The sequence below is a fragment of the Epinephelus lanceolatus genome, chromosome 5, assembly GCF_041903045.1.
Source record: "Epinephelus lanceolatus isolate andai-2023 chromosome 5, ASM4190304v1, whole genome shotgun sequence".
Lineage (NCBI taxonomy): Eukaryota > Metazoa > Chordata > Actinopteri > Perciformes > Serranidae > Epinephelus > Epinephelus lanceolatus.
The window spans coordinates 3163512-3184239 of NC_135738.1; the positions used below are offsets into that span (position 1 = coordinate 3163512).

Sequence of the window (20728 nt, forward strand, 5' to 3'; positions counted from 1 at the left end):
GACTATTCAAAATGACGTCACAGATAGCTGTCATTCAGTTTTGACTAGTCAGAATGACGTTATAGATATCTGTCATTCAGTTTTGACTAGTCAGAATGATGTTACAGATATCTTAAATTAAAATTCATACTAGTCACAATGACATTACTACTAGTCAAAATGACGTTATAGATATCTATAATGGTAATTCCGGATAGTCAGACTTAGTGATTAAATGCTAAAACGGCTTGCCATAGAGGGTCCAAAGGACAGAGGGATGTTGTATGCTGTAAAGCCCTGTGAGGCAAATTGTGATTTGTGATATTGGGCTTTATAAAAAAAATTGATTGAATTGATTGATATACACACACACATATATATATATATATATATATATATATATATATATATATATATATATATATATATATATATATATATATGCTATACTGTATATACTGTTTAAACACATTACAAAACATAGTATAGCATATTAATAAATGTATTAATATAGTTTAATAAAGAAAAAGCTCGATTGTTGATTGAGTTTATTTCTCACATACACTCTCTTTTATACCCACAGCTATCGGACTGTGGTCAAGATAATTTGAAAAAAGATACAGAAGGATGAGCAGCAGGGGATATTTGCAGCTGGTGGAAAAGTGAATATGTGCACAAAGGTGTGCTATACATAATATGCTATACTGTGTTTTGTATTGTGTATATTGTGTTTATACAGTATGTTTATACAGTATATATATATATATATATATATATATATATATATATATATATATATATATATATATATATATATACAGTACAGGCCAAAAGTTTGGACACACCTTCTCATTCAATGCGTTTTCTTTATTTTCATGACTATTTACATTGTAGATTCTCACTGAAGGCATCAAAACTATGAATGAACACATGTGGAGTTATGTGCTTAACAAAAAAAGGTGAAATAACTGAAAACATGTTTTATATTCTAGTTTCTTCAAAATAGCCACCCTTTGCTCTGATTACTGCTTTGCACACTCTTGGCATTCTCTCCATGAGCTTCAAGAGGTAGTCACCTGAAATGGTTTTCCAACAGTCTTGAAGGAGTTCCCAGAGGTGTTTAGCACTTGTTGGCCCCTTTGCCTTCACTCTGCGGTCCAGCTCACCCCAAACCATCTCGATTGGGTTCAGGTCCGGTGACTGTGGAGGCCAGGTCATCTGCCGCAGCACTCCATCACTCTCCTTCTTGGTCAAATAGCCCTTACACAGCCTGGAGGTGTGTTTGGGGTCATTGTCCTGTTGAAAAATAAATGATTGTCCAACTAAACGCAAACCGGATGGGATGGCATGTCGCTGCAGGATGCTGTGGTAGCCATGCTGGTTCAGTGTGCCTTCAATTTTGAATAAATCCCCAACAGTGTCACCAGCAAAACACCCCCACACCATCACACCTCCTCCTCCATGCTTCACAGTGGGAACCAGGCATGTGGAATCCATCCGTTCACCTTTTCTGCGTCTCACAAAGACACGGCGGTTGGAACCAAAGATCTCAAATTTGGACTCATCAGACCAAAGCACAGATTTCCACTGGTCTAATGTCCATTCCTTGTGTTTCTTGGCCCAAACAAATCTCTTCTGCTTGTTGCCTCTCCTTAGCAGTGGTTTCCTAGCAGCTATTTGACCATGAAGGCCTGATTGGCGCAGTCTCCTCTTAACAGTTGTTCTAGAGATGGGTCTGCTGCTAGAACTCTGTGTGGCATTCATCTGGTCTCTGATCTGAGCTGCTGTTAACTTGCCATTTCTGAGGCTGGTGACTCGGATGAACTTATCCTCAGAAGCAGAGGTGACTCTTGGTCTTCCTTTCCTGGGTCGGTCCTCATGTGTGCCAGTTTCCTTGTAGCGCTTGATGGTTTTTGCGACTCCACTTGGGTACACATTTAAAGTTTTTGCAATTTTCCGGACTGACTGACCTTCATTTCTTAAAGTAATGATGGCCACTCGTTTTTCTTTAGTTAGCTGATTGGTTCTTGCCATAATATGAATTTTAACAGTTGTCCAATAGGGCTGTCGGCTGTGTATTAACCTGACTTCTGCACAACACAACTGATGGTCCCAACCCCATTGATAAAGCAAGAAATTCCACTAATTAACCCTGATAAGGCACACCTGTGAAGTGGAAACCATTTCAGGTGACTACCTCTTGAAGCTCATGGAGAGAATGCCAAGAGTGTGCAAAGCAGTAATCAGAGCAAAGGGTGGCTATTTTGAAGAAACTAGAATATAAAACATGTTTTCAGTTATTTCACCTTTTTTTGTTAAGTACATAACTCCACATGTGTTCATTCATAGTTTTGATGCCTTCAGTGAGAATCTACAATGTAAATAGTCATGAAAATAAAGAAAACGCATTGAATGAGAAGGTGTGTCCAAACTTTTGGCCTGTACTGTATATATATATATATATATATATATATATATATATATATATATATATCCCACTCTGGGGTTGAGGTGAATAAAATAACTGTGTTGTGACCTAAATAACATGCTGTTGCTATCTGCAGAAAGTATTAAAGCATGAAATCCCGCATTTTTAATGTACGAACGCATCCTGTATCATAACTACATGTGTGCCGTTTGTAACAAACCAAACCGCGTGAAAATCAGTTGAAAATTCAGTGAGTTATTCTATTTTATTTGTGCCTACAGCTCCTTCCTCAATAGAAGTGAATGCACTGTGGAGGCGAAGCGAGACCCATCCAAGATGGCGGCCGGCGAGGACGTCGGCTCTGATCAATGCGGCGTCTATGTATACTGTCGGCGGTCGAGTTGCATCATGGGTAGTGTAGGCGCCAGGTCCTGACACTTGGTATGAAATTAAAAATCTGCTATCTCTGGCTCTGTTGCACTGATCTGGATTTTTTTCTTTTTAGAATTTTGATGCATCTTTTTTTAACAGTCTGTCGTGATACTTAATATATTGTAGAAGTGAAAATTGGTTCTCCTTATATAGATACTGATGAAATGACTTCATGTATGATCTAAAAAAAAAGGACAATCGAACAAAACAAATAAGTTTAACTTCTGTTGTGTGGATTTCTGTCTTTTTTGTTTGTTTGTTTTGACAAAGACTCTAAATCAAAACCTGAATCAGCTTTTTTTATTGTCAAAGTATGTGAGCACGTAAAGAATTTGATTCCAGGCTCAAAGCACATACACATAGAGAGCTCCTGCTAAAAGCAAGGATGAGGTAAAAACACATTTGACTACTATGTGCAGATAGAGATCATCTCTACAGAAAGAACAAATATAAAACATAATGGAATTGGTAAAACTGTGACAATAGTGCAGTGGTGCATACTGTAAAGGGTGTTTTTTAATGACAATGATTGTGTATGGCAGAGATCAACCTTTAATATCAAGCTCACTGGTGTTGTAAGACCGGTCTGCAGGCTGTCTAATATTCATATTATAGCTGTTACAATGAAAGGAAATCAACATCAGAAATAACCTTTGGACATTATCAGCTTCACTGTGTAGTTGACCCAACTGAGCGCACTATAACATATAACAGGGTTCATCTGGTTACATTCAATTTTGTTAATAAAGCCCAATATCACATATCACAGTTTGCCTCAGAGGGCTTTAAGGCACATGACATCCCTCTGTCCTTCGACCCTCACAGTGGCTAAAGAACTATGCCGTCAGGGAAGGCTGGCGTTTGGTTGTTCATGAGGGACGACCTTGCAGCCATCTTCTTGAGATATGTAAACTATTGAAAACGCCGCCCCCCACTGACGTGAGAGATGAAGCCCATCATAGTCTGGAGAACGTACCAGGACACCACCATCAACACCACCGATGACATCACTGAACTCACTGAGTAGGTGGTGAATTTAATTTGTGCAACAACAGAAGCAACTGGGCCCAAAACTACAGTTAAATCATTCCAGAAACCACTGGTTACCAGAACCTCTCGGAAATACGGACATTGATAAAGCAGCAGCCAGCGATGTAAGAGGATGCAAAAAGGACTAAATTACAGAGCACAAGTTGAAGGAGCTGACAGGATCACGTCACTGGAGTCGTACCTCGTACTATTCCATGTGACAAAGGATTGATTGACGAACAAATTAATGATACTTTTACTTTCTGAACATGGGCAAGGAAGCTATTAGAGAGGGAAAGGTCATGAGGTCAGCGACAGAGTTCAAATTTTTGCATTGGTGCCACCTCTACTGAAGTCAAAAGGCAGGTATGACAAGTCCAACTGTAACCCATCAGTTTGTTGTCTCACCTTGGGTTGAAAAATGCTTTTACAAAATTATTAATTTCTACGATTATTACGATCTCTTTGGTATCAAGTTCCCTCGCGTACACCTGTCCGACCAGTCCCAAGCAGCTGTCAATTATGACCTCAGTCCCCCTTGTTTAAACATCAAGTTGCTAGTTACAACAAAATTTATCAGAAGAACGAACATTTGAACATCAGTGTGACAAGAACTACCTCAAAGACATGAACCATCTTAGGGAAGAATTTATTTGACGCCACCAGGGGGAGATAGAGTTGTTTTGGCTTCACTTGTGGGGAGCTGCCATGTCATACAGTCTATGATCATGATACATGAGGTCCGACCTATTTTCACTGACTATACTTCAATTTCTGGGTCACAGATTCTCACTGTGTAGCGCGTACACACAGCAGGTATGTAGTTGATTATCAATAATAACCAACCTTCAAACTGTTAATGATATTAAGTAATATTTGGGAGAGCTAACATTAGCCAGCTCTCTCAATAATGTTTGCTATTGGTGACACCAAATCATTATAAATCTGGTCCTTTGTAATTTACCGATACTAGTTACTTTGTTTGTCAGTGAACTAAGTTTATATTTGTACTTTGTTCAGCAAATGCCCTCCTTTAATTTGGAAATAAAACCATTAATGTCAGTAAGAAATAATCCTCATGACTGTGTAAAATAGACAGACAGGAAGCTGTGGTGTTGGTGAGTGATAGCAAATGTCAAGTGAGCTAATATAGGCTAACTAGTATGACTGTAAATCACTGAGGTTAACTGTAGCAGTATGGTCAGTGATAACAGGTCTATTCTGCCCGTTTGGTCATGCATCAAAACCATAGACTTTATAAAATAATGGACGTAGCTACCGTGACGTCACCTATTGGTTTGTTGATTGCCATTTTGAAGCCTTGAGTTCAGCATTTCAGCCGTTGCTATCTTGGTGTTTTGGAGCCAGAAGTGGACATATTTGGATGAGAGGATGGAGCTGTGGAGGAGTGAGGGGTGGACCTGATGCCATGGTAACGCCTTGCAGACAGCCTGTCACTCAAGTGGCTCCGCTCTTAAAATGCGTAGCTTTAAGCCTTGATGAAATTTAACAGGGGAGTTCTAAAAAAAAAAATCCACCTCCTGTACAGGTGTCATGAATGTTGACATTAGCTATAGAGACCAAAACTGTTTGTTGCACCAGGCTGTAAACATGTTTATTTCTGCTGTAAAGTTGTGCATTTTAACATGGGGGTCTACAGGGACGCACTCTGTTTTGGAGCCAGCCTCAAGTGGACCTTACTGCAGTTTTTGGCTTCATTTCTTGGACTCTGTCACCGCTTGAACAAAACAGGCTTGAGTTGAGTTACGTGGAGCTGCTGGACAGAGCCACGATCTGTTTGATGACCAAACAAACGAGCACATTTAGACATAAAACGTCAGTCAACATCACATAATGTGTGTAATTTAATTTTGTGGAAGCATTTTTCAGTCCAAGGTGAAACAGCAAAGACTTGATGCGTAATAGTTGCACTTGTCATGCCCACCCTATTAACTAGTGGCCCCCAAATCCGACTCCACTGCAAAACTCCGGTGCCATCACTGACATCATGACCCCTCCTTCTGTTATAGTGTCCTTAAACCAGGGGTGCCTGAAGTAGCTCTTCCCACTTAGCGATTCTATGATCATCAGTTGTTGCCATGGTTACAGGTGGGAAAATGAAGCTGCACTGGAGTTTTTGCAGCTGTACAGATTCTCCCTCAGAAAGACGAGCATCTTCCTCCAGGCGTCTTCCTGAGCGTGAGAATGTGCCGCCGTCTCTCCGCCCCACAGAGTTAATACTGCAAAGACAACAGGAAACAGACACTGACGTCAAAACTCAAAACTGAAGTCCTGATTTCCTGAACTTCGAATGATTCAGAGATAAAGCTTCCCGGTCTGAAAGTGACCATACTCCTCTGACGTGAGCTGGCTGATCTGAAGCCGCTTATTCGGGTAAATGGCGTGAACGGAGGTTCAATGAGATGACCAGTGTTCGGGTACGACAGGATAGTCAGCAGGTGGCTGTTCCCCGCCCGCTCCATCATCTCCTTCATCTAAAAAACACGGAGTAAAACACAGAATCTTTTATTTTCAGACAGTTTTTGCTGCTCCTTAGATATGATTTGTAAATTTGTACATCACTGTTGAAAAGTTTGTTACCTGCCATAAAAGCTTGACTGGGTCCAGTAAGGTGTCTGAGAGGATGACTTATCTGTTTGAATGGTCTCTGACACCTCAGGTTGTACAAAGTCCTCTTCACAAATGTGTTATTTTGTATGAAGGGTTTGTTTTGTACATGGAGAGATCACCAATACACAGTAATATAACAAACTTTTAATCAGGAGTGGTTTTCTAAGACTGTTTTGCTTGTCTGAACTGTGAGGAATCTTCGCAGAGCAGACACTACATTTCATGTCCTGAGAGCTAAGTTAGTGTGACATTTTAAAAGACATCTTTTGAATCACAGAAATAAATTCTCACCTTTAATCGGTAAACTGGAAATCTTCTTCTGAGGATTGTTCGAGTTTAACAACCAGAAGCCAGAAAACTCAGAGAACTACTGGAAACGATGACGCAATTGTGACACCGGATGATGACGGCTGATTTTTGTTTTGCCCGTCTGCAGTCGCAACATTAAGGAAAGTTTTTCACATGCTGCTGCTGCAGGGTCCATGTGTAGCAGCATGACAGAAAAGTGGGGAGTGATTCTAAGGAAGCTTGATTTTAATACGCATAGGAGTTTTCTATGAGCGGAGCACACTTTTATAACATCAATATCACAGTCGATCATGTTCATGTACTTGTGGGAGGCCAAATTCATGATCGTTATTAATATTCAATTGATTGTGCAGCCCTGATAATGTCTGTATCAGTTACATCCCCCATGTGTTGACAGAGGTCATACATTATGCCCTCCATTGTTTTCTGTTGTATTCTATAACATATGTTGTTTGTCTCATTTTGTGGATTTTTTTTAATCAAATATTGATGATGCAGTTGTCTCTGGTGTTCACTGGACTTTAAACATCGGGACTGAGCTTGTTATTCACACAGGATGTTGTCATGTCAGTAAACTCACGTCTATTGCAGACTCACAGGCGGGCCAGTTCTGATCGTCCTCACCTACAACCAGCAGCAGAGGACACTGGAGTCGTCCCACCTGCTCAGAGACACACAGTAGCAGTGTTTCAGCTTTTATCACCTGCTGCAGATTTGAGTAATTATGCATCACCTAAATTCTGCAGAGAGGCTACACGTTATATTTGTTCACCTGATTTGTTTTAAGAAACCACAAAAACAATTATGGGGCACCCTGATAGCTGAGTGGCTAAGAGGGAGCTTCAACGTTCACACTTTAGATCTTGCTTGGAAATACTGTACTCTCAATTGAAGGCAAAAAAACCATAAAGAAACAAAAGACACTTGCTCTTGAGACCAAATACTCGGATACAAAACAGAAAAATGAACTGTATGACGAGAGATTCTGTCCGGTGGTACTCACGTCCACTTTGAATGAGGTGTCGGTAGGGATGGGCAGCAGCAGCTCTCGACAGATCATGCTGTTCTCCTTGTCAAAGCGAGTCTTCCCAGAGTTTCTGATTGGACAAAACAAAGAAGACTGAGGGCAGCGCTGAAGGACAAATTATAGGGTCATTAAAATCTAAAGGCTCAAAATCAAAGGTTCTTTCTGATCAGCAGTAGTTGAGTTCGTTAACAAATATCTTAACTGACGGTGCTTCAACTTACTCATCAAAGAAAGCCATCATTTCTTTCACAGATCCTTCGACCGGTTGCACATGACTCCCACCAATGCACACCACACACCTGAGCTGAGAGACCACCCCCACACACACACAGCTGGGTATCTTTTAAAAAAATAGAATACAAGTGCCCCTAAAGGGATAGTTCAGATTTTTTGTATGGGGCTATCTGAGGTTCTTCCATAGTCAGTTTATTCCAAACACAGTCTGTGGTGTTGTGAAGTGGAGCAGAGTCAGCAGTTCAGCATGCCGTGATGCCACCAAAACATTAAAAAACATGGCTGTAGTACACACCACTCCATTTACATTTTGGGTATCAAACGAAGTATAATGTAAGAAGCCAAACTGTAGTGTGAACTGTTACACCGCAGGTTTAACAACAGAGTCGAGCAGTTTCTGTGTCGGTGTGAGTTTGTTGGGACTGTTTAACAACTGAGTGTTGGATGTTAGCTGTTGATACTACTTGGCACAGGGTTATTTTGGTACCTTGAAAGGTATCGAGTACCAATACCCAGCCCGAAACATGATCAGCTGAGATAGAAACCAGACATCAGAATTCTTTTTAATAGACAACAAAGTCCCAATAGTACCAAAAGTGTGATAACTTTCAGTTATAGCTGTCTTACCTTCATAACTTTGGAGTAAACAGCCATTTTGAGGGTGATACTACAGCCGAGGGAAAGGCCCAACATGGCGATCCTGCTGCCGAGGATCTGAGGATGCTGCTCCAGGAATCTATAGGCCTTCTGCAGTCGTCAGCATTGTTGAGAGAATTGTTATTGTAGTTGGATTTTCATGCTCTTCATTAACATACATACACGTCAGGCCTGCCCTCACTATTGTCGAGGATAACGCTCTGTATTCTTTCTGCATTTCTTGCCATCTACATCCCTCTATCTGATATTCAGTGTCACAAAGCTTCCCATCAGCTTCAGTAACTCAAACCTGATTTTCTTAAATTGCCAACACATTTGATCTTTGACTCTCAGCTTTCCTTCCAGTGTCAGGAGACTGGAGTTATGACATCACGTTTTAAGAAACTGTCAGTCAGTTATCTTTGTCTTATTTAAATCTTCCAAAAAAAAAATCTGTCCTGTTGCACAGATTATAAATCCCTCTGAGGCAAATGTGTAATTGTGCAGAATAGTGACTAAAATGAACTTTACTTGACACAGCTGGACAACAGTGGCTCAGTGTTTAGAGATGAAGTCAAAAACCTCTCCTGCCTGCAGCCAATCAAACCTGCTGCTGCTGCCAAACCTTTAACAGTTAGGACTAAATTACACCATCGAGGTTAATGATTGATTTTAAGATTTCAAAATAGGGTCAGGCCCTAAGCTACATTTTAACAGTAAACTGACACTAGTAAAGTAGAACTTTAGTCATAATGATAGTGTTATGAAAAATGATTTCAGCTCACCTCTGGAGCAGGCTCTGGTTTGTAAAGGTCAACGAACTCTCAAACAATGTTCTTTATGGTTTTACTGACATACAAACACACAGATAACAGACACATGTGCTGGTGCAAGTCTAAAGAGACTTTTAACCCACATAACCTGACATGAACCTGACACAATGACAATGATTATTATCAGGAAGCAGGCTGCACTTCATGATGGTCTGTATTCTTTTTTTAAGTGCTGTGGACCTGAAGTGAAACTTATAATTTTCATATAAAGTTACACATAGTTGATTTTTGCTTTTTACATTGTGTATATTTTTTTCTTTGAAATCTTTGGATCTAAACGTTCACATGCACTCAATAGATATATGTCTCTCAAATTTTGGTCACAGATTTGTTAAAAATCCGTGTTAGTGAGCACTTCTCCTTTCCCAAAATGATCCATTCACCTGACAGGTGTGGCATATCAAGTTGCTGATTAAACAGAATGACCCCTACACAGGTGTGTCTGGGATGGTCACAATAAAAGCACTCTTTAAAATGTGCAGTAAAGGTGTGTTCACACCGGACCTGTTTTTTTTTCGCTGTCGCTCGGTTCGCCCCTTTGATATCGCTTCATCGCTCAGTTGCAATCGCTCGTCAATGTGGCAGAAATCAACAGACTTGCTTTTTCTCATTGATGACGTCATTGAAGCAATCAGGGTATTTTTGGGGGTGCTTGACTGTCGTGACATGTCAGCTAAAAGTACAGCTGCAAATTAAAAGCAACAATAGATGTAAAACACACAGAGACAATGCATCTGTCTGAGCATTTATACCTCCGACCGCAGCAGCGGCTGAAAATTATACATTTTGATACATACAGGTATACATATTGCAAAACTCTGTAAAAGTACACCAAAGCATACATTTTCGTTTCCAAATATTTATTTGAAAACGAAAACATTCATACTGTCAATAAAAAAACATTTTGTTAATAATAAAAAACGAATGTAATCTCAACAGTGACCGCACAGCCAGTGGGACTGCGACTGAACCGCTTCCAATGTTCATTCATTCAATGAGTGTGTGTGTGTGTGTGTGTGTGTGTGTGTTAGTATGTCAGAGAGGTGGCGTATCAATTAAAAAAAGTTTCGGTGTTTATTTCTTTTATTCTTAAGTATTTTTCATTAAAATGTGTAATATAGCCAACAATATTATAGACCAAAAGTTAATCTAATTTATTATTGTAGAATGTATTTAGCAAATCACCACTTTCAACTGGAGACACAGCGCAGCAGCAGCAAAAAAAAAAAAAATAAAAAATAAAAATAAAAATTTTTTTTTAAAAAAGCCATTATAAAAAGCCGACAAATAGTGTTAATTAATTGACATGAGACATTGTAGAGGTTGTCAGTCCTGTTCTATAGTCTGTAATACTTTTTTAATTTTATCATAACTTCTCAGAAATTACTCAAAAGTTCATTCATTGTGTGCTTCTGAGCACACGGGCAGCATAAACAATGAAGTTACATATGATGGTCTGGCAGATCGTTGCGGCACTTGGATGCAGTTGACAGTGACAGTTTTGTCAGCAGCCATTTTTCTTCCTACCAATAACCTATGGTTGAGGCAGCTCCAGCTCCAACTCCGCTCACATGCTCTGACTCAGGCATCAGAACCTCTGAGCTACAGCGATAGATGCATTGGCGCTGTCCGTGGTGCTTTACACAAGGACCGCCAGGATTACAGCGCCCCTCCAAGTGCCGCAGTCCCACTGGCTGTGCGGTCACTGTTGAGATTACATTCGTTTTTTATTATTAACAAAATGTTTTTTTATTGACAGTATGAATGGTTTCGTTTTCAAATAAATCTTTGGAAACGAAAATGTATGCTTTGGTGTACTTTTACAGAGTCTTGCAATATGTCCTGTATGTATCAAAATGTGTAATTTCGGTCGGAGGTATAAATGCTCAGAAATCTAGTGTGTTTCATTTTTGTAACTTAAAGGCTTCAGAAAACATACAAGACACATTTTTAGTAAAAGTCATAGGAAGAGAAGCTTGTAGGTTTTATCTAAACAGAGTTATTTGCATTATAAAAACCGTCTTGGCGGCTCTAGGACAAGTGCACTTACATTGATCACTTCCATAACATAAAACAAGAAATTGGAGAAGATTGAAAAAAATTGTTAAAATTAAATTAGGGAACTGATCACAGATGCATTGTGTCTGTGTTTTTACATCTATTGTTGCTTTTAATTTGCAGCTATACTTTTAATGAAGCTGACATGTCATGACAGGGAAAAATCGCTCTGTCACTGTCGCTCGGAGCCCGAGCAATTTTTCTCCTGGGTGAATATACGCTCAATCGCCCGTTTGCATTGACTTTGTATGTAACCTCGTCGCTAGCGAAAAAAAAGACAGGTCCAGTGTGAACACACCTTAATTTGGGGAGTTTTTCCTTATCCACTGTGAGGGTCCAAGGACAGAGGGATATTGTATGCTGTAAAGCCTCTTAGACAAACTGTGACATGTGATATTAGGCTTTATAAATACAACTGAATTGATCACACAACACAATGCCACAGATGTCACAGGTTTTAAGGGGGTGTGCCACGGGCAGGCTGACTTCTGGAATGTCCACCAGAGCTGTTGCCAATGAACTTAATGTTCATTTTACTACCATGAGGTGTCTCCGATGTCAGTCCTGTTAATTTGGCAGTTCATCCAACCAGCCTCACAGCCGCACAAGTCAGTTACGACTACCAACTGCTTTCAGGTCAAAACCCAGATGTGAAGGGTCGAGCATGCAGATGAGCTCCCCTGTGATGGTTTGTGCGGAAATTCTGCGGTTGTGCACACGAACTGTTGCATCAGCTGTTGGGGTCGCTGCTCCGGTAAAGATGCTGGATGTGGAGGTTCTGAGCTGGTGTGGTTACACATGTTCTGTGAGGCCTGTTGGATGTACTGCAAAATTTACAGAGACAACTGGAAACAGCTTCTGGTCGTGAAACGAGCCTGCAGACATGGACATTCATGCAGTCAGTATGCCAATGGCACCCTCTTTCAAAACTTTTGACATCAGTGTCATTGTGTTTTATGCTGTTTAATCAGCATCTGTCATGCTACACCTGCCAGATGGATGGATTATCTTGGTAAAGGAGAAGTGAGTACCACAGATTTTAACATATGTGCACAAACATTGACAGGAATATATCCATTGATTGCATGAAAAAAGTCTTCAATTTAAACCTGTGAAAAATGGGATCAAACAGAAGTGTTGCGTTTACATTTTTGTTGTGTTGGACCTTGTGTTTTGGCGTCACACCCGTTCCAAAAAACGCAGACTGTCAGGATCGGAAATGGTCGTAAAAACCATAAGAGTGAATATTCCATTCATCAGGTGGACAACAACACATCTGCTATGGGATGATCATGTTGCTCTGTGTCTACTGTGTGGAAGTCGGCAGCTGTTTGCTGAAGTGACAGCAACAACTTCTTAGTAATACTATTCGTAATTTATTCTTACAAAATCCTCAACTTGTATTGTTTGTGGACGTTGATTAGATTTTTTTATTTGGATGATCATCAACTTTACCTCAAAGTACTCGTTGCCCACCATCTTCCCAGTTTCTATGGCAACTTTAGGTGTCAGGTAGTCGAGGGCCAGGGAGGCGATGCCGTGGGAGGCCAGCAGCGCTGCCCGGTACTCCACCAACTTCCCTCCACCCCCCCAGAGGTCCAGGAGGCCGGGGAAAGGTCCCGGTCCTTCAGATGTGTCAAAACAACAAAAACAGTTTACAGTTTACACGACAATGATACTGTATATTTCTGATGTTCTCTGGGATCACATCTGATAGAAACATTTGTGAGTGTTTACCGCCATATTTAACTTGTTTATTCCAACAAAATCGACAAACTTGTGCTGAACTTGGTTAACTTTTATGGTTCCATGTCACGCAAGCTCTACCCACAGGACAACTCCCTCCAGACTCTCCTCTGGTCGTACCTGGGGGTAGGAAGAGGGTCGCAGTGAGTCCATCCTCTGTAACGGGGATCCTGCGGATGCCGGGCGCCATGTACCAACGCTCCACCACCACACTGGCCAGCGGCACCTGGTCTGCAAAGCCTTCAGTCTGGTGACCTTCGTACACTGAGACTGTGACCTCCATGGGAGTCTGGACGTTCATCTTCCTCAGCCTGAGGGATGATGGGAGAGAGTTGAATCTGATACTGATCATTGTTGATTGGTATCATCTGAACAGCTCTACCCTTGTCGGCCTACCTGAGCCCAGGTTTGCTGCCTGGAACTGGTCTGAGGCTCCACAGTAGACCCATGGGTTCAACCCCAGAATATGTCCCGCCCAGGCTGAGATCCTCTGAAACTGTAAAATTAAAACCAGGCTGTCATTTTATATCAAAATGTGTTTTCTTCCATTCTCAAACTTTATGATACCTGATGCAGTTTCTTAATTATTTATTCTATATTTTCTAGGTCTTACCATTCACGGTCCCAGTGGCGTTGGCTGTGTAGTGACCGAACGCCTCCCAGCTGTGTCCGTCTTCACACTGGTGGAGGGCACGGACTGTCAGCTGGAAAGCAGGAAAGACGTTCTGGACCAGGACGATAAAAACCTCATCCATGAGCCCTCTGGATGGCTTGACCGACAGCTTCACACAATACTGTTCTATGTCCATCCTGAACTGAGCAGACAGTTAAAATAATTAGAGCCAGATACGACATATAATGAAACCAAAATAGTTGGACCGGACAGATACCTTTGTAATGGAAAATGAATTCTCTTATTTTCTCTAAATACACTGTCAGAAAGGAGGTTTTAGATGCTGTGAGAAGATCTGACATGTACTTTGTTTGAAACAAACTGCGGCCTTGAAGCCTGACCTGACCTTAAAGGACAAGCTTTCATTCTTTCAAGTCTTTTCTAGAACATCTTGTATGTGCACTGGAAGAGTTACTGGGTGCTGTAATTATTCCTGCTGTCCACACAAAGAGATCCCTTTCTAAAGCACTTTCAATGTAAGTGCCAACAGAACATTATGATGTCACAAACAGTTTGTTTCAGTGGAACATTCTGTTGCTGTATTTTTTATCATCTCCCTCCCAGTGTGGGAATCTGACTACATTTACTCAAACAGGTACAGCATTTAAGTAGCCTACACATTTTGGAAGCCAATCAGTAATGTAAGTCATTACATCTGATTACTTTTCTGACAAATCTTTTAAACTCAGGGTTCCTATGCATTTGGAATTTCAAAATTCCATACTTTTCCACACCCTAATTTCCAGATTTCTCTGCGTTTTTTTCTTCCAGAGAATATGCGACATCTGAGTAAATATATCAGTGTATCATATTTCACATCATATTTAATTGTTCTTAATAGGCATTTGTAGCCAAGTACCATAATGGCATGCAAATAAAAACGATAAGTTCAATGTCTGGGCTGAGGCAAAAAGGTTGGGACTCTGGGTGCAAGCGATGCAGTAACGAGACGTCAGTGTTTTTTCCTTTCATGTAGCTTGGAATCGCCTTCTCCCCCATGTTGGCGATGTCAAACAATTTCACACAAAGCTTGCATCTAGCTCTGTGTGTGAATTGGGAATCCCTGGCCAACCACTATTTATATACGGTATTGTCAAGCCATCCATCCAAAAACTTGCATCTACCCATTGTGAACCACGTGAAACTCATCTTCTTGTCGAAGGTGCAGTGTTGGAGTGAAACTTGATACCTGGGGGGCTGGAGGAGGGTCATGGGCAGCGGACTGGACATACCACTTGTCAATCAGGTAAAAGGGGCGGTATGTTTTCTGAGACGTTTGCGCTCACACAAACTGTGCTTGGCCCGGCATGAAACACGATCCGGATTGATTAAATTATTTTTGGAAATACCTAATTTTCTATTTTAGAAAACAGTATTTTAGAACAGTGGTAATAGTCTGGAAACATAAATATTTTTCCATACTTTATTTTTCATTTTCCATATTCCATACTTTTTAATACCTGGAAATTGATCAAATTTATTTCCATACTTTTTCATACTTTCCATACTTGTGTAGGAACCCTGTAAACTGGGGGCTGAAGCTGAAAAATGTCCAGAAATAGGCAAAAGGAAGGCATCCCTGCGTGGTGAAAAGATGCATGGGAACAGAATGAGTGTGATATCCTACAAATGAGCTCTTCTCAGTAAATGTAACTGATTACACTTTCATTTATTTTGTAATTTAATTACATGTATCTAGTCCCTCTCCATTCCCCAATACTGGAGCTAATATTATATTCTTACTGCACTAGCCTACATTTAGACCTATCAAACAGCTTTGGTTACGTTGATCCACATTAATGATCCAAGATATGAATCAACTAATAATTTATGATATGCCAACCTTCACCAGCTGCAACATCACCGCAATGAAAGTCGAGTAAATTTGTTTCTACAGCCCAGCATTATGTGCACATTCATGCATCAATAACTATAATCTATATAATAATCCAGTGATATAAGAATTAAATGGAATACTTTAGCTCATCTTTGCCAGTACACCTGTCCAATGCAAAACAACAACAAAAAGTGTTGCTATGGCAACACCCACCAGCTCAGTTTCACAGCAGTTTAACGTATTCTTAACTTAACTTCTTATTTCCACAAATATATCAGATGTGTAAAGTTAAAAAACACCCTGAAGCTGCAGTGGGTCATGTGACATAAGTGAAGTTCCTCTCTAGCACCAATAGGAAGCATTGATTCACGCTGCAGTACATCAACATACATTATTACTACTTTTACAAGAGTAAAAGATCAGAGCACTTGTTCCACCTCTGCATTAGCTTTGCCATTGTCTTTATAATGACGGGACTGTGGGTCATACAGCTCAGGATATTCCTCAACCTCAACAACTAGTCTCTCCTCATACATTCGTCAACACACACAACAGAGACGGCAACAGTGACAGGTGAGGAGAGAAGAAGAGCTGCTGCAGCAGCCTGGATGTGCAAGTGGGATAAAAAAAATGATAAGGTAAAAAATGTATTCAGAGGCAGCGAGGGTGGAAATAGGAGAGTGGGGATTCTTAAGACATTCTGTCTTTGTTGTGGTAGTTTCTGTCTGACAACTCATACAGCTCAAGATAGACAGACGTGGCACGGGGCATCCAATGATTGGTCGGAGTTTTCTTAGAACCATATGAGAATGGTATAATTATGAGTTTTTATCTCTGGTGGAATTCACTTACATTTTAGTGCCATCAGCTTATTAATAGCATTTTAACCTAAACAAAGAAAAGCATAAAATTTCCAGAAAGGCAAGTGTTGCTTTAAGTAACATTTGCAATGCAGCACTTTTACTTGTAACAGAGTATTTTTACAGTGTGGTATGAGTACTTTCACTTAGGTAAAGGATCTGAATACCTCCTCCACAACTGAAAATGTGCCAAGTATCTAGTACTATAGTTGTCAGACAAATGTAGTGGAAAGAACAATATTTCAATATTTAAAGTTGCATAAAAAGGAAATACTCATCTAAAGTACAAGTACCACGCTTTGTAACTTAATACTCTATTGTGAATTTTATCTATATCTACTTGAGTACTGTACTTAAATACAAATTTGAGGTATTCATGCAGCTTCTACTTCACATCTCAGAGGGACATTTTGTACATTTTACTCTACCTAATTTATTAAACAGCTTTTGTTTCTACTTAATTTACAAATTAAGATTTGTAAAACAAACTATTTTATTTTCACTATTTCAGGAAGTTTTGTAAACTAAACAATCAATGGAGGAGAAAATAATCTGCAAATTATTCCATAATAAAACTAATCATTAGTTAGTGGTATAAATTAGCTTCACCTCAACCAGCTACAATAGTAAAATGTTATTAAATTAAAGCTTTCACATTTATGCATGATTAATACTGTAATAATCTAATAATTAGCATGAGATCACTGTCGCTATTTTGCACATTTTTACAACCTGTACCTCACTTCTAACTGTGTTGTGTATATAGTTTGATCTTTTTACTCCTGCAATTTGATATTCTTTATCTTATTGCTGTATATTTCTTGTATATTTTAAATTTTAGTACTACTCATGTTGTGTAGGCTATATGTTATATTTCTATATTTTAATGTCCACATACTGTTTGATTGCTTGCTGCTGTTTGGGATCAATAAAGTACTATCTTATCTGATCAGATCTGACTGGGGACATCTGCAATGAGTACCTGAAGTAAACTTTCCTGAAATATTTGCAATGCAGCACTTTCACTTCCAACAGTGTTTCTATAGTAGTATTAGTACCTTTACTTGAGTAAATGATCTGAATACTTCCTCCACTACCAACAGTACTTGAGTAAATGTACTTAGTTACACCACTGGCATTAACGTTTGCACCTTCAACACGACCATGGCAGAAACGGTCACTAACAGAGTCACAGAAGTTTCTAATCCTGGAGAACAAACGACTAAAATACTTTAATTACCTGGGTCTATTCACTTACCTGTGAATATGAGCTGAACGTTCACAATAACGTGTAACTTCACACCTTAAAATGTATAATTATGGGTTAAATCTGGTGTTTACTGACCTCTGAGCAGTTGTCTTCAGGTTTGTCGTCTTGTCAGTTGCTTTATCTCCTGGTGTTAAACTGGCCTCAGGGTATGAAAACAGAACTGTGACTGATTCTGTGTGAGTCAAACTCTTCCACAGCAGGGTGACAGACAAACTGAGATTCAATTCACCGTCTTAAGTTCAGTCTCTCCGTGAGGAGCTCCGGTCTCCTCCCACTGTAACATCACTGTGTCCCGACACAAGATGGCGCCGTCGGCTCACTGAGACTCCGCTCTGTTGTTTGTGTGTCCCGTATGTCCTGGTGCGGTTAGTTACGTGATAAACGTTGAGGCTATTTTAGCGGCGCCGTTGTGACTGAAGACCACACATTTGAAAATAAAACAGTAAGAAAGAAATTAACGTAGCTTACCATGCTTTCGTAGCCTGCTCCTCGTCTCTCTCCTGGTATCAAAACACACCGGAACTTCCCGCTAAACATTCGGCAGTCGAGTTGCATCATGGGTAATGTAGGCGACAGGTTTTCACACAGAGGAAGAAGGCATGAAACTAAAAGCATAAATATTTAGCTAAAATACCAAAAGTAAAAGTACTATTTTTGCATGTTTTCCCATTTCTGAATCATATCAATATGAATACTGATTGATCATTAAGAATAAATATATTATACTATTGGATTATCAGTGATGCATTAATATGTAGTATATTACTATAAAGGGGAGCACCACCTGAATCAAGAATTCCAATATGTTATTTTTATGACTAGGGAAAGTTCAATCAGTATTTGTGAACATGAGCTTCTCTCTCAACACCAGAAACAGGGAAGGAAGTCTCAAACTTGTGATATAAAGTCTGGGGCTGCTCCATACACAATGTGTGGGTTTGTTTTCTTCTTTATATCTGAATGAGCTTTTTTCTATTGTAGTGTTCTCAGTTGTGAACCAGAAAATGCAGAACATTCCTCTTCTCTACACTTGGGAAAGTGTAGAGAAGAGAAAGCTTAGTTGGAGGGACCTGTGGAGTATGGAGGAGAATTGTGTTAGATTCCTGGTAGGGGCTACATACGATGTGTTACCAACCCCCTAGAACCTAAAACTGTGGGTAAATGAGGACCCATCATGCCCATTGTGTTCACGTACCGCAACCTTAAAGCATATTTTGTCAGGCTGTAAAGTTAGCTTGTCACAAGGCCGATATACATGGCGACATAACCAGGTGCTGAAATATTTAGCTGCAGGCATCGAAGGGAAACGAAGACAGGTGAATTCAGAAGGTGTTAAGGATAGGAGTTTAGTAATTCAGTTTGTCCGTGAGGGCGAGAAATACAGAAGGGATAAGTTAGTAAGGGGGCAAGGGTGTGGCCGCCTAGAAGGTGCTTGTGATTGGGAAATGCAAGTAGATTTAGGGGGAAAGCTTGTTGTTCCCCAGGAAATAGTTTGTACCAAGCAGAGGCCTGACTTAGTGTTGTGGTCAGTGAGTCAACAGAAGCTAAGCAGCAAGGATGGAAGACTAGGATTTGTCCAGTGGAAGTGGGGTGTAGGGGATTCATAGCAAGATCAGCTGTCTCGCTCCTGGGGGAACTCGGAGTGAGGGGACAGAGTTTGAGGAAGACAGTGAAGGAAATGTCAGATGAAGCAGTTAGATGTAGCCAATGGATCTGGAAGCGAAGAAATAATGTCAGTTGGGGGCCAGCAGGGGGAACTACTAAGCAGGGTACATAACTCCTTGAACAGGTGGAGAGATCCACCAATCAGTCCTCTCAGGAGGAAATCCAGGAAGAGGAAGGTTATTTAAGTGTGGGAGTGGCCTATTCAAATCCATTTTGTTTGAGACCATGCTGCAAGGTGAGTGTGTTTGCTGATCCTGTGAGTTAATCTGTTTCCTTTAACGTTAGCTTATATTGTAGTTATGCTATGTAGCGTGTGAAATAGAGTATGGTGAATGTGCTAGGAAAGGTAGTATCAGCACTGTCTCTACCTGGAACTCGCATGTACGGAGCCTGGGTTTGTTGAAGGTAGCAGTGCTGTTTGGGCTGAGAAAGCTATGTGTAAGTAAGGTAAAGGAGATTATTGGGTTGGTGTGGAGAGCAGTGAGACCTGGCATTAGGGGAGTGTCTCTGGGATGCCAGAGATCACTGTCTAGCCTCCTGGAGGTGTCGTGGGACCAACAAGACGAAACACTGGTGAAAGGAGGTTCCCACCCAATGACCCCAAAGACATGTTAGTTATCACTGCTCACTGGTCTGTATAGTTAAGCCTTGCCATAATAGCTTATCATAGGGCTTTGGAGGTTACTCACTGAGTGCTGATCCTTTCTCTAGAGCACAAACTTGTTGTGTTTATTTGAATGACATCACAAATTTGAGTTTTAGCTCTCTAGTTTTTAGGAGAGATTTGTTCGTGTTTCCTAATCTGTCTGTCTCAGACCATAAAAATAACATGAAGAAAATGGGAGTAGTTCAGCTTTAAAGTAACAAAAGTAAAGTGGGCCATTTCAGGATCATATCAAATTCTAATTTAATTAAGAATCAATACATTATATTATTGGATCATAATTAGCGATGCATTTAAGTGTCTATCGTTGTAATGTTGCAGCTGGTAAATGTGCACTGCTTTGTAGCTTGTGAATTTTCCCCTGGGTTAAAAAAGGTTTAGCTTATTGTGAAATAATGCTTCATCATTTGTTTAACA

At 40.2% G+C, this 20728-nt stretch overlaps 1 protein-coding gene across 4 annotated transcripts; it reads right to left on the reverse strand.

Annotated features, from left to right (window-relative positions):
• Positions 1–3124: 3124 nt before the first annotated feature.
• LOC117262043 (peroxisomal succinyl-coenzyme A thioesterase-like) lies at positions 3125–18506 on the reverse strand. Of its 4 annotated transcripts, XM_033634676.2 has the most exons (12): positions 18451–18506; positions 18058–18339; positions 13956–14157; positions 13739–13838; positions 13463–13653; positions 13052–13221; positions 8697–8816; positions 8057–8139; positions 7812–7905; positions 7389–7469; positions 6222–6363; positions 3125–6108 (listed from the first exon to the last, which is right to left on the reverse strand). In XM_033634676.2, the coding sequence occupies exons 3-12, from the start codon at positions 14149–14151 to the stop codon at positions 5972–5974; spliced, it is 1314 nt and encodes a 437-aa protein (XP_033490567.1). In that variant the 5' UTR covers positions 14152–14157; positions 18058–18339; positions 18451–18506; the 3' UTR covers positions 3125–5971. The 4 variants fall into 4 exon arrangements, with proteins under 4 accessions (XP_033490567.1, XP_078023737.1, XP_033490568.1 ...); XM_078167611.1 differs by lacking the exon at positions 18058–18339 and having other exon boundaries at positions 18451–18483; XM_033634677.2 differs by lacking the exon at positions 18451–18506 and having other exon boundaries at positions 13956–14152; positions 18058–18407.
• Positions 18507–20728: the final 2222 nt, after the last annotated feature.

Coding starts and splice junctions, on each gene's coding strand:
- LOC117262043 (XM_078167611.1), bottom strand. Junction 8,140..8,696: donor TTTACTCCAAAGTTATGAAG/GTAAGACAGCTA, acceptor GTGGTCTCTCAG/CTCAGGTGTGTGGTGTGCAT. Junction 7,470..7,811: donor ACACCTCATTCAAAGTGGAC/GTGAGTACCACC, acceptor GTCTCTGAGCAG/GTGGGACGACTCCAGTGTCC.